Source organism: Schistocerca nitens, chromosome 1, assembly GCF_023898315.1.
Source record: "Schistocerca nitens isolate TAMUIC-IGC-003100 chromosome 1, iqSchNite1.1, whole genome shotgun sequence".
Taxonomy (NCBI): domain Eukaryota; kingdom Metazoa; phylum Arthropoda; class Insecta; order Orthoptera; family Acrididae; genus Schistocerca; species Schistocerca nitens.
Genome location: NC_064614.1, coordinates 938,925,547 through 938,939,754, shown reverse-complemented (window position 1 = coordinate 938,939,754; position 14,208 = coordinate 938,925,547). Strand labels below are relative to the sequence as shown.

The following is a 14,208-nucleotide window of genomic DNA, read 5'->3' as shown; positions in this document are numbered from 1 at the left end:
TTCTTTCCAGTTCGAAACATGTCTACACAGCTGGTCCAGTAACATTTTATTACGCGACCGAAAGTCATTTACAGGGAACCGAAAAGTTCAGGCCACTATTTGCTGACGATTTATTTCAAGATATTACTTTAATTCGATGGCCTTAAGACACTGGCTGGGAAAAACTTTGGCAGATATTCACGGTCAGTTAGTACAATAAAAAGGCCCAAAGCAGTAACACCTTTGGCAGTGGTCACTATCTTTAAAAATAACACCGAACAGAATTCATATTAGCAACAGGAAAAAAAAACCGTTGTTAATTTTCCGAACTACCAAATCATTGGCGAAGACATAATTCTTCCACTGGATGTGGTACTATTGTTTAACGTCGCGTGTTTTTTTTTTTTTTTTTCATTATTCCCTTACACTTCGAGGCGCAAATGCGTTGACGCTATCTACCGGTGTGAAGTTCCGGCCAGAGTGCTTCTGTTGTCCATCGAAGACGACGCTGCCTCCCTGTGGTAGAAAAACGTGCCATGTTTGAAGCGCCACGCCTGCCCCCAACCGCCAGTTCTTTGTTCTAGCCCGGACGTAGCCTCAGGGAAGCGCTCCACCCTGCCGGGGGAGAGAGTTTGCTGCTCCTCCCTCACGTAGAATGCGCACCGTTTGTAGGGGGCGTTCGAACTTCCTCCTTTTTTTTTCCTACCCCAGTATTATGAATATTGATCGAATCCGCTAACCACCCGTTGCTGGAAGACAAGCGCTGTTCGCAACCGCTGCGCCCGACGACCTGTCACAGCCTGCAGCTGATCGCGCTATGTGCCGGGGGTTTGTTGCTATGTGGGCTGATGTAACCAGCTGTTTGGTTGCCTCACGAGCCAATGGGAGACAGGCTTCCCCCACCCGGGCCGTCCCCCCACCCCCCACCTCGCGTGAGCCAGCAGAACCTCAGTTGTAAGCTGCTGCGGACGCGTTCGGTCAGTCGGGGTCGGGAGCTGGCTGCGGTGACATGAGTGAGTGGAGTGAGGTGCAGTGTTAGCTTTCTCAAAAACAGGCGCTCGGCCACCACCATTCCCGTCGTCAGCGATACCGCAGAGGCTTCGGCCCTCACACCTGCGGCCGACATGGGACAGATTGGCCACGATGTAAGTAACGAAATCTTACTATTCCGTGTAAAACAATCCTCGTTTCGAAGAGCTTCGCAACGGCTATTGTGTGAAGAGTTGTGCTGAAACCTACCGTGTGCGGGAAAAATTTCTTTACTCAATTTTAAGTTCCCCTCAACAGCTAAACTGTTTGATGCTCTCTCTTCCCGCGAAACTTCATTTGCTTCAAAAACTGCTTCTTTTGTGGACGCAATAGTGCGGCCGGTATTTCGTAATTTTGTTCAGAAAAATGAGACGCTTAATTCTGATCATATGTGCCCTACAAATTTCACATTACGTCCACGAAACTACATTGTTAAATAACGGGGCACTCTACCAGCCTCTATTTAGTATTCCTAAAGCTGACTAGTCAAGTTAAGAAACGTCAGATTGTCTGGGCATTCTTTCAATAGTACGTCTTTACCGAATTCTAAAGAGAGCCTTCATTGTAGCCAGTTTCCATCGTTTTGTTGAATTCAATCGATCGTCGTATGTTCCAAATAAATGAATGATACTCAGTTGTTCATTGTAAGTTATGATGTAACGAATATTTGGTGAGATGTGTATACTTTCTTGATAGGGCTTTAACTTACAGCTAGCGTAGAAGCTCAAGTCTATCCTTTAATTCCATTTCCATCTCTGGGATAAATGATTGAAAGTCTGTAACTGCAGGAAATGTTATGTATTGGAACAGAAATAATATGCTTTGGTTGTTCTGAAACGCTAGTCTGTAGAATTAGACCTGTTTGCAGCAGAATGATTGTTTTAGATGTTAAGTGTTGCACACAGACGGGAGATGTCCGGTAATTTTCATATTACCGGTGAGAATCCCCTTTCTATTACCTGATTCGTGAAAAAGTAAATTTTATAACTGATAAGTTCTAGGTAGTTTCAGTATGCCTACCTGGTTTGAATAAGGTTGTAATCCAGACAGCCCGTTGCTTTCTTCAGCGGATATTTTAGCTAGGGCCCAAGCTTTATTACGGTACGCCGGATGATTTGAAGCCTTCACTCTTTGCCGGAACATTCTGTGAACCTTATTTTCAAACATAATGCAACGAATGGTGTTTCAGCATATCATTGTAAAAGCACGTATTTGCGTGATTCCAACTAAGTCACAATATATATATATATATATATATATATATATATATATATATATATATATATATTCAGAAATACTGTTACTGAATATGTGAAGTTGTTAGTAATGTTAAACTGTGACACGTTGTCAGTCTGGGCAGAGGTCGCGAGTGATAACCTGCACCTAATCTGAATAGATGGACTACTGCCGTCTCCCACGACAATGGGCTCGCATCTTATCAGCGGCAGCTCCGCCAGTGCCAGCGGCCTGCCAATTAGGACAGCACGGCCCGTGGACGGCCTCGCAGCTGACCGCTCGTCAGCTGAAGCACCGGCCGGCAAGCGCGGAAGTGGAGCTTATGGCGAAATGCACTGCTCGCCTCCGGCCGCAAGCATTCGACGATACCGGGAATGTGGGAAAATTTCCGTTTTTCGCGGATGATCGGACGTTGTCATACGCTTGCGGGAAGCTGTATCTTCCGTGCTTTGCCGTATCAGTTGTATCATGATTTTAACTCCTTGCCTAGAGGCTGAGGTACCTATTCGGAAATAGTGCTTAGATCGAGCAGGCATTACTAGAATGCCGTTAGGTTAGTTACTAGTCTTATCACTAGTTATCTGGAAAATCTGTCGGAAAAAACTGGAAAACCGATTTCTTAGTGAGACTGAGGTCCAGTAAACTAAACATGAGTAGCGCCCTGTATAATTGAAATCTGACGCAGGCATGTAAATCTCGTTATCCAATTATTCACCTGTTATTGCCGTAACATTGAAATACCACATTATCGTATGAATGCCTGAGGATGGAACTGGAGGAAACACTTGAATGTGACAGGACCGTACTAGTGGAAGTGACCTGATAACTGACAAAACTGAGAAATTTAATGTGAAATAGCTGTAGCCAGTGATTATTAAAAGAGCAAATCCTATGGAAATTTCTACAGTAGGGTCCTATTTCTTGTTGTGACATATAAAAATCCAATAATAACGAAAACAAGTAAAGTAGTTAAGATTGTTCATTGTTATTGTCCACAGAATGTGACCATCAAAGAGCAGAAAGGAATGGAAAACTACATAGTTATTTGATAGGTACAAAGCAATAAAAATTATTACATTCAATACTGAACAACATTTTCTGTTTGTAAATTTCATTAGTTGTTGCAGTTTCTGCACTAATTAACTATGAGAGTTACAGTGAATTCTTAATTTGTGTTGCATTGAACTTAAAAAGCAGCCATAGCTACTTGCAATTTTGTGATAAAACAGCAGAGTAATACCCCACTATAATACAGCACTTTCTGTGCACAGTATTGGAAGTGATAGAATGTATACTTAACATGACAAAAGACTCCCCTGCTTAAATCTTCAGACAGCCAATATCCAGAATGTTGACTCATTCATAAAGAAAATACCAAACTTTCACGAGATTGCTGCATTTTTCCTGTGGACTATCTTCAACTAAAAGTTGTATTTCGAAGAATGTTTACTTCAGTCATTTTCTGTTTACTCTGCATTCCTGGTACTGCTGTCATAAACATTGTTTAACGACATTTTGCCACTGGAGCCACAGTTTAAAATGCAGTTAAAATAGCCTTGCATATAAAATTAGCCTACTTTCTTAAACTTTGGATAAAAACTTATTTGTTTTTCATTCTGTTACAGACGCATGCACTATTCATTGATGCCTTTCTGCAGAACAATCGGCTAGATCACGTGACACAGGTGATGGGCTACCACCCGACTTACCTGGACATCTTCCTGCGGACGCAGAACTTCATCCTTCGTGGGGATGGGCCACTGCCATATGACTATAGGCATTTCATAGCCATTATGGTAAGCTGTTTGAAAGTATTGTCCACTTAATACTAAAATGTGAAAGTACATCCTTGACATAGCCATACTGCCAGTGGTTTATTTAGTCTTGGTAAATGATGCTTATCAGTTGATTAGTATAATATGCTGCAATGGAAATTGTGAACTTGTGGTCATGGGCTGTAATTGTTTTTCTGCAGGCTGCTGGTCGCCACCAGTGCAGCTATCTCATCAATCTCCAGAAGCAGGAGTTTCTGCTGCAGGGCGGTGATCAGAATTGGCTGAAGGGATTATCAAAAATCCCTCAGAAACTGCGTGACCTGTATGATATCAATAAAATCCTGGCCCACAGGCCATGGCTGCTCAACAAACATCATATTGAGGTATGCCAAAAACAAAATATACCAATCAATATGTTCATTTTGAGAAATTTATTTATCATATTAATAATTGTTACAATTTCTTGTTTAATGTGTTGGTCATTACGTGTGTGTGAAAAGTGTAGCTTTTGGAATTGAAGGTTTCATTAATGAAACAAATTGCCCTTAAATACTTCCTTTGGGTTTGCACAATTTGTTGACACTTCTGAAGGTTTCTTCAGTGTCTCTCAGGGATACAATTTAAATTACCTAAAGTACCGGTTTGTGATCACAGCAGAAAGTTTAGAATTGTAATAAGTAGTGAAATTTTTACTGGAAGGGATTTTCAGCCACTCTAATTTGTGTTATGAGAATAGCATTATATATCATTAAGAAGAAATAAGATCATTTTCTGTTGTTGAAACATGTAAGACTTAAATGTTTGACTTCTACGTATTGTACACTGTGACACTTGACAGTATACTCTAGAGAAATTGGTACACATTGCTGAAAAATGTGTGTGTGTGTGTGTGTGTGTGTGTGTGTGTGTGTGTGTGTGTGTGTGTACGTACGTGCTGTTCACTATTATTTAACTTTTCCACTATCATTGCACAACTTGATTTGACTTCTCCTTTTCCAGAGACTGACAAAGGGCAAAGACAGCTGGTCCTTAGCAGAGGTGGTTCATGCCATTGTTCTTCTGGCACACTTCCACTCACTCTCTAGCTTTGTGTTTGGCTGTGGTGTGAATGAAGAGTTGGATCATGAGGGTAGTCATCAGACAGCCAACAGTGCTGGTGAGGATGACATTCCTCTCAGTTCCTCACCTCGCACTGCAACCAATACGTCAGGACCAGCAGCTGCTTCGGACAGGGATGGTGAGTGTTGACAGTCAGTTTCATATATTTTGACAGTTCCTAATTGTAAGAAATATAGCTAGAAATAGCTTTTATGTACTGAAGCTATAGGCATTCTTGTGTACACTGACTTACTGTGTCTTTGACATTCACAGATCAGTGGCACAGGCCTGTCCCTGTTGCTTCGCCAGTCGACCAAGAGGTGGGTGTGGACACGCTAATGCAGCGTATGAAAAGTCTGTCTGAGCGTGCTGAGGAATTTTCTCAGGAAGAGAAGACTAAGCGCTTTGAGCATGTTGAAAGTCAAAGTGCTGAACTCTCTCCTGCTACAGAGCCTCAGACACAACTGAAAGCAGACATTGGTCATTTTGTGGAGGATCCAACTTACCTGTACCAGGACTTCGCCCGCCGAGGGGAAGTTTCCATTCCTACATTTAGGGTACAGGTGAGTACACGTGTTGGAAAATTAATGCTGCATATTATGTGGTCACCATTTATCACTCCGTTGTTATTTCAGTCAGCATACTAATAATTTATTTTTGCTTACAGGATTACTCGTGGGATGACCACGGTTATTCACTAGTCAATCGTTTGTACAATGATGTAGGAAACCTTTTGGATGAGAAATTTAAGACTGCATATAATCTCACTTATTACACTATGGGTTGCCGTCAAGATGTGGATACATCTCGCTTCCGTCGTGCCATTTGGAATTACATTCAGTGTATGTTTGGCATAAGGTAAATACCTTTCATTATCAGTCTCAATTATTATAGAATTTTGCTGCAGTGTGATCCCTGTCCATCTATTAGTCACATGGTACCTTACTTTCAACTGTTTTGTTGTAGGCATGATGATTACGATTATGGTGAAGTAAATCAGCTCTTAGAGCGAAATCTCAAGGCTTTCATCAAGCTGGCATGTTGTTTCCCGGAGAGAGTAACAAAGAAAGACTATGATAAAGTACTGAGGGAATTCAAGCACAGTGAAAAGGTCAGTTAATACACCCTGTATATTTTGTGTTTGCATGAGATGTGAAGTGCCAGTCTTAATTACTATATAGTTTAAATGACTTGGGTATAGAATGATGTTTGAATTTCAAATTACAGGTGCACGTGAATTTGATGGTACTGGAAGCTCGCATGCAGGCGGAGCTCTTATATGCACTTCGTGCTGTGATGCAGTATATGACGTAGGCTCTCTTAAAGTCTGCAGTGACCAAAGACAGGTGTGTGATAAAAATGCGTGTGACTTGTGCAGGACCGAATTAAATTTTGTTCAGTATCTGTTACTGTACATTCGAAAATACCTTTGAATTTGCATTTGAGATAACCATTCAGATACCTACGCTGGCCACAGTGGTTTCTACATATGTCTTTCTGTATTTCAAATATGAAACAACTGATGTATCACACTGATGGAGTATTGTATCCCACCCTGCAGCACAACCCTTCCTTACTACACCAAGTTTTGCACAGCACAAACATATAAATGAATGACTGTGATCTGTTTCTAGATGAAATATGTTAGCTCTACATGTAGGTTTGTAACAAGAGTCCAATCTTCTCACATTTACTCAACAGCAGCTTTTGAGGTGGAAAGTACCATTTGATTAATAGTACGAATATAATACATTTTTTGCAATGTGAAAATATTATTAGTGTTTTAGCCATTAGATCTCTGTAGTTTTAAGTGCTTAATCATGAACATTAGCTTTCTGACCTCATGATGTAACAATTAAAATCAGTTGCTTGACTCTAACATGGCTAAAATACTCAGATCAAAGTATCTTATTGTACTTAGAAGCTGCATTTAGCAAAAAAAAAAAAAAAAAAGTACCGAGCAGGTTGGACTCATTTTAATTGTGAGAATATATTTCGAATTTGTAAGCCCAAGCTCTGAGGAGCTCATTTATTGAATATTGTTAAATTGGCATATTTACACACCAGAAGAACAGATTTTAAAAATTGTAAAACAAATAATTATATTTGCTTCAGTGAAGCTTTATGTGTGAATAGTCACAAGTTAGACTAGTTTTATGTTATTGTTGATATGTGAAGATTTTGAATGATTTAATGTGCTTTTTATGCCCATTGTGCACTGAGAATATAACAGCATTTTAATGTGATTGTTAATGTTGAGATGTTCATTCTCATTTGCTGTAATGGTCACAGTTGCGCTCAATCCTAAAGAAATTGTTTTGAATAACAGCCCACCTGATGCATTATGCACCTTGGATCTCTTAACTGGTATTTTGTTACCTGACTTTACGGACTGTGCAAGGGAAACCAAATATTCATTCTCTCTCTCTCTCTCTCTCTCTCTCTCTCTCTCTCTCACACACACACACACACACACACACACACACACACACACACACACACACCTACCTACCTTTCAGTAACTATTGTATTACTCCCAGTAGCAGAACATATTGTACAAGACACTAACTTAACTTCCCTCTCTAAACCCAAAAGAAGTTTTTCTTCCTTGCACATTCCATGATAGTTTTTAAAGTTAATGGTTTTTATCAGATATTGTGTTGTTGAATTGAAACGTTCTCAAGGTCTACAACTACTGGCTATTTGATTTGTAGATTTGTGATAGAGGTTCTTTCTTGTCTGCATTCTGGTCAGTCGGTTAACATCCCTGTGTACTTGCAGGCTCTCTACTCATAGCATGATCACAGTATTATGGTAATAATTATTGTAATTCATCTGCAACACGAGACTTCAATTACAGTGAATATAAAGAAAATGTGTTTTTAATCTGACTGTCTACCTTTTTTTTCTGAACCACATCTACCACACTACAGTAAGCACTGTGATACTATTGAAAGTACAGATTAACGTACATTAGATGTCCCCTTTTTATGGGAATCAGAATTGCACCCGAGGAAGAAAAAATGCAAACAGTTGATCAAAAAGTGTTATTTCTCATTTCATTTGACACTCTGAAGATACCGATTCTTCGTATGACAGATGAATTTTATAAATATCTTAAACTGAGCTGTATGCTACGTGTGACATCTTGGAGGATTAAGTGAATAAACTGCCAGCATTAAACATCTGTATTCTGTACAGTAAAATATTGACTAATTCTTCACCTCTAAAGTATAGCGATTAAGATATTACCACACAGATTTTAGAACGTACGTAGAACAGACACACAACAGTCACAATGCCATTAGTCTTTATTACTCTTGCATGTCTAGATCTTCAGCTATAAATACCTATCTTCAGTGCATTTGTGTGCACCGAAGATTGCTATTTATAGCCAAAATCTAGATATGCAAGGGTTACAATAACTAATGGGATTGCGACTGATTGCTGTGTGCCTCTCATTCCTTGTAGCCCATGATCATTGTGTATAAGTTTCTTACGGGATCAAAGTTGATGAAAGAATGTAGAATGAGATTCTGCCTTCCTTTTTGGTAGTGTTTTCACTAAACTTAATTTGTAAATGTTTGCACTAAATGAGAACACTTCGAGAGAATTTGTTTAGTGGCATTTTGTATGACAGACTGAATATGAAGTTGTTGGTTGCATTTGCAATTTACTAGCAACAATTGGACAGAGTAGCAGGAAGCAATGATATTTGGTTTAATTTAGGAGCACATCAGTGCGGAGGACTTTAAATTTACAGTTCTAAATTGAGAATTTTGAGTCCTTAAGAGCAAAAATATTAATTGGATATTGTTTTTTGTTGTTGGCAGGATGGTTATTTTAATTTGCATTTGAAATGTGAGGAATTTTAAGAGTTTGTACAAAAGTTCGTGTCCAGATAGCTCATGACTGTGTAAGTAATGCAGCTGATGATTAGTGATTATTCCAAAAAACAAGAAATTACACTAGCCTGTGATGGTTCTGTTTCGTAGCTTTTGGTGATTGATTCATCTGTATCTTGGTGCACTGAACCTGATGATGACCTTAGTTCTGGGCAGAATTCTTCACAAATCACAATTTTCCAAATGCAGTATATGTCAAATTCCATACGAGATTGGTGACAGTGAAATAAGTTTGTTTTGTAGAAAATGCATTTTTTGTGACTTAAAAACAAAATATAGAAAATAAGTCTCATGATTTTAGCCATGTTGACCAATCTTTGGACCAGCCATGCCCTGTTTCAGGCCTTCCATGCATGTAGTGTTCTGGGATCGTCCCAGTGCAATATCCAGCAATAGTCCACCATCATTGTAGTATTTCATCTTGCTTTGTAATACTCTCCCATTTCTCTGACATCATGGTGGAATCTCTAGCCCATTTCTTCATAAAAGCACAATTTTTTTCAGGAAAGTATTCAGGAAGTGAATGTAAGAAATGAACTTTCCAACTCTTGGGACAGCCTAAATTTTGGTACCTTTGCAGTATAGCCTCAATGATAGACTTGAAATTCATATCCTTTTTTTTTTTTTTTTTTTTTTTTTTTTTTTTTTTTTTGTTCAGAACATGTGGTAATAAGTCTTTAAAGGTGTCCCAGGCCACTTTTCGGTGACTTCAATTTCATTTTCAAAATTTCAATCTTTGTTTTCTATGTCCATATCTGTACACACACCCTCTTTGTTTCACAGTTAAGGATGGAAATTTGTTACAAATGTACTAAAGATATTTATGATCTTTTGGTAAGGCTTCCACAAAGTTACTTCATAAAGCCTCATTTAATATGTAGAGGTGGAAAGAGAACTTCTGTCAGCTTGGTGAAAGGTTTTTGAAGAACATTTTTTCTCCAAATTCTGAAGAAGCTCATTGTGACCAATATTTCTGTTCCAGATCGTTTTCTCTCTCTCTCTCTCTCTCTCTCTCTCTCTCTCTCTCTACTGTCCAACTTACATAAACAAGGAAACTTTGTGTATCTGCCTTCTGAAGCAGGACAACTTCAAGGCTTCATTTTGACAAATCAAGGAACACTCTCCAATCAGTGTGCTTGTGCAGAATGTGTTGAACAGGCCATACACATCTTTGCAGAATACTAAGTATGCTTCTTCCAAAAAGTATGGAATATCTTTTTCCCGTACCTGAACCAAGAAAACAGTGTCGGCTGTGAGCAGATTCTTATTTTTAAGCCTTGAACCAAGTAATTTTGAAGCCTCTTTGGTCAGATGCGAGTAGCAAACCAAATAATTAAGTTTGTGTAAATGGTTGTGGTGTGTAATTGCTCCTCATTATGTTTGGTTTCTTCACTTTATTAAATTTCTGAGTCATCTACTTTAGGTAACTGTTCTGGTTGCATAGACAGTGTTCTGTCTGGACCATGAGGGACAGGATGTTAAACTGATGGCAGATTTGGATAGATAATGTTAATTTTATTCTTTATGTTGATACCGTAAAAACTGGTTGAACAAAAGTAACAATCATCACTGTGATTTTGTGCCTCTCACCAGACCATTGGAATGTAAAATCTGGAAGCATGTTGTTCACCCATTGACCACCTCTTCAGTTCAACACACACAGCAGATGTAGCGGGGTGCCAAAATTTTGTTTTGATCTACTTTTACACCGAAATGCCACACAATGTGATGTCCTTTACACCTCAAAAGGAATATGTAATTTTTTTACAGCCTCTTGATGCTGTTTCAAACACTGTATGTTTGCTTTTAACATAGATCTGCTGACACACTTTTGATCACAGAGAATATGTACAAAAAGTGTCAACACTTACAGTTCAGACATACAACAAATGTTACGGTGGAAGTATTGCCATCTGCTGGTTTGTCAGTGTTTACCATAAACTGACAAATGACAGCATTTCCTGTGTATTTGTCTGTCAGTTAGCTTTATATCTGTGATTCTTTTCAGTATAAAATACATTGAGTAATTGATTTGCAAAAATGATGGAAAACACTAAGCTCATTTTTGGGTTCAGTGCATACACACAGGAATCCATCATCAAAGCTTGAAAAACGTGATACAACAGAAAAATTCAGGCCTGTGTTGCTGTTCAGCTGGTCAGCAGATTTTTAGTTCTTATAGCTTAGACAAAATCAGCCTGCATCAATGACACCTGGTAGTTCCAATTTGAATCAATTTTTCTCAAGAACTAAGTTTAAGGCTAGATTAGATTTTCTTTCATTCCAATTGATCTGTGGTGAGGAGGTCCTCCAGGATGTGGAACGGCAGAAAAACAATACATGACAAATATTTACAACTCAAACAAATCAGCTAATGTACCATTCCACAGGTCCCAACTGGAATGATCGTCATTTTTTAATGAACACTATATGAAAGAATCATTTTACAAATACTAATGCACTGAATTTAAAATAAAGATTTTTATTCATTTATAAGGTAATAAACGTGTAATACAACTACTTATTTACAATGAACACGTTACTGCACTGAAATTGTGCAGAAGTTTATATATACACAAAAATCAGTTGGTTCTACTGAGAAATTCATCAACGGAGTAGGAGTTGGACACCAATAAATCCTTCAGGCTTTTTTAAACTGAATTTCATTGGTTGTTAAGCTTTTTATGGCCGCTGGCAAGTTATTGAAAATGTGTGTTCCTGAATAATGCACACCTTTTTGTACAAGACTAAGTGACTTTAAATCCTTGTGAAAATTATTCTTATTTCTAGTATTGATACCATGAATTGAGCTGTTGGTTTGACAAAGTGATATATTTTTAATGACAAATTTCATTAAGGAATAAATATATTGGGAAGCAGTAGTTAGTATCCCTAGTTTCCTAAACAATCTTCTGCAGGATGTTCTTGAGTTCACACCACATATAACTCTTATTGCACGTTTTTGTGCCTGGAAAACTTTAGCTTGGCTTAATGAATTACCCCAAAAAATAATTCCTTATGACATTATGGAATGAAAGTAAGAGTAGTATGCCAGTTTTTCATTTTTATATCCCCTATGTCTGACACAATTCGCATTGCAAATGGAGATTTAAGACGCTTCAGCAGTTCTGTGGTGTGCTTTTCCCAGTTGAATTTATTATCAAGCTGTAATCCCAAGAATTTAACAGTCCACTTCTTCTATCTGCTTGTCATCATATGTTAGGTGTGTACTCGTGGGACACCCCTTACAAGTTCTGAACAGCATGTAGTGTGTTTTTTCGAAGTTTAATGACAAGGAATTGGCTAGGAACCAGTAATTAATGTCCAAAAATATTTTATTAGCTGATCTTTCTAAGACTACACTTGATTTGCTATTTATTGCAATGTTTGTATCATTGGCAAACAAAACGAACCTGGCATCTAGTAATGTTATTGATGAAAGGTCATTGATATACACAAGAAAAAGTAAGGGCTGTAAAATGGAACCTTGGGGGACCCCACATGTAATTAGTTCCCAGTTGGATGATGCCTTATAGCTTGATACATGTCTCTTTCCTAATAACCCCTGTGTTTCCTGCCAGAGAGGCAAGATTTGAACCATTTTGCAGCATTTCCTGTTACATTATAATATTCTAATTTACTTAAAAGGATATTGTGATTTACACAGTCAAATGCCTTTGACAGATCACAAAATATACCAGTTGCCTGCAATTTTTTATCTAAAGAATTAAGCACATTTTCACTGTAAGTGTAGATAGCCTTCTCAATATCAGAACCCTTTAGAAATCCAAACTGTGACTTTGTTAGTATGTTATTTGAGGTAAGATGGTTATAAAGCCGATTGTACATTACTTTTTATAAAATTTTTGAGAATGCAGCCAAAAGTGAAATTGGACGGAAATTTGATGCTATTTCTTTATCTCCCTTCTTAAACAGTGGCTTAACTTCAGCATATTTTAACCATTCAGGAAATATTCCACTGATAAACGACTGGTTACACAGATAGCTTAATATGTCACTTCACTCAGAATCACAGTCTTTAATTAGCTAAACATAAAACAGTAAACAATCCTGTTTCAAGCTTTCTGTGAGAGTCCATTACTCAATAGTCCTCAAGGTGCATACAAAGTTGAACTGATACAATTCTCTCTCCCAATCCTCTGCTCTTCTAGTGTAGTGCCAGAAAAGTTATTTTTGTGTCATGTTGGTAACAGAGGACACTCAAGAATGTGAGCTCTTGTTATTGTAGATAGGAAAAATATAAGAGCAGTTAACTGCAATGTGTGACACCCTTTAACATGTTCCTAGTTGGGCACCTATGAATTTTTGAACGGCTTAAGTAATATTCTGGTTTGTTGCTTGCTCATTAGTTTAAATGCAAGTGAAGAGAGAATGTAACTCTAGTTTAAACTGAATATTCTTTCATCTGTTTCTGTGGACACACAGTGAAATTAAGAAAGAAGTGTCAATTAACTGTGAAAATAGTTCACAGCTCATTCTCTACTCCCAAAAAAGGAACTGAGTTGTTCCTCAAACACAAGTTCCAAAATTAAGTAATGCTGTCCTAATTCATAACATTTTCTTTGTCTCCAGTTGGAATCTGACCTTTACAATTGAGGATATCACCAAGAATCCTCCTCCCAAAAATCTGAAGTGTCACCCTTTGAGTGATACCAGCAGCTCTGGATGAAGTACTGTTGAATGTGTAGTCCAGAGCTTCAGGAATCTCCCAAGAGTAAGAGGGGGAGGGGGGGGGGCAATCTTGTGGAGTTTTGATTGACAGTTACCCCCTCACATGACAGAACCACATGTCACATAGTCTGTATGTGAATGTTTCGTACAAGACTTTATTTGCATAGCTTAACAGCACTGTCTTGCATAACATTTTTCCTAAGTAATTGTAGACACAGTTGTGCCAGTAAATGAAGAAAGAAAACAGCAGCTCAAAAGCAACAATTGTAAAATATTTGGGCATTTCTTAGAACAGAGACAGCTTGTTAAGTAAGAAAGACAACAGCTCACATCACTACAGAAAACTGTAAAATGGAAGAGGATTTCTACAGATGTGCTTTGCACAACAAAACATTTGGAATTTGTGGAATGAAAGAGTAGCTGTAAACATGAAGGTGAAAAAAATTCACAGGTCATAGACCACAACAAGTACTGCATTGGACTGATGTTTCAGT

The 14,208-nt window shown here is 38.2% G+C and overlaps 1 protein-coding gene across 1 annotated transcript; it reads left to right on the top strand.

The window, feature by feature from the left end:
• Window positions 1–936: 936 nt before the first annotated feature.
• Window positions 937–8,003, top strand: LOC126194026 (sestrin homolog). Its single transcript, XM_049932734.1, has 8 exons — window positions 937–1,124; window positions 3,870–4,040; window positions 4,220–4,402; window positions 5,019–5,256; window positions 5,391–5,680; window positions 5,785–5,975; window positions 6,084–6,228; window positions 6,345–8,003. The coding sequence occupies exons 1-8, from the start codon at window positions 1,104–1,106 to the stop codon at window positions 6,429–6,431; spliced, it is 1,326 nt and encodes a 441-aa protein (XP_049788691.1). The 5' UTR covers window positions 937–1,103; the 3' UTR covers window positions 6,432–8,003.
• Window positions 8,004–14,208: the final 6,205 nt, after the last annotated feature.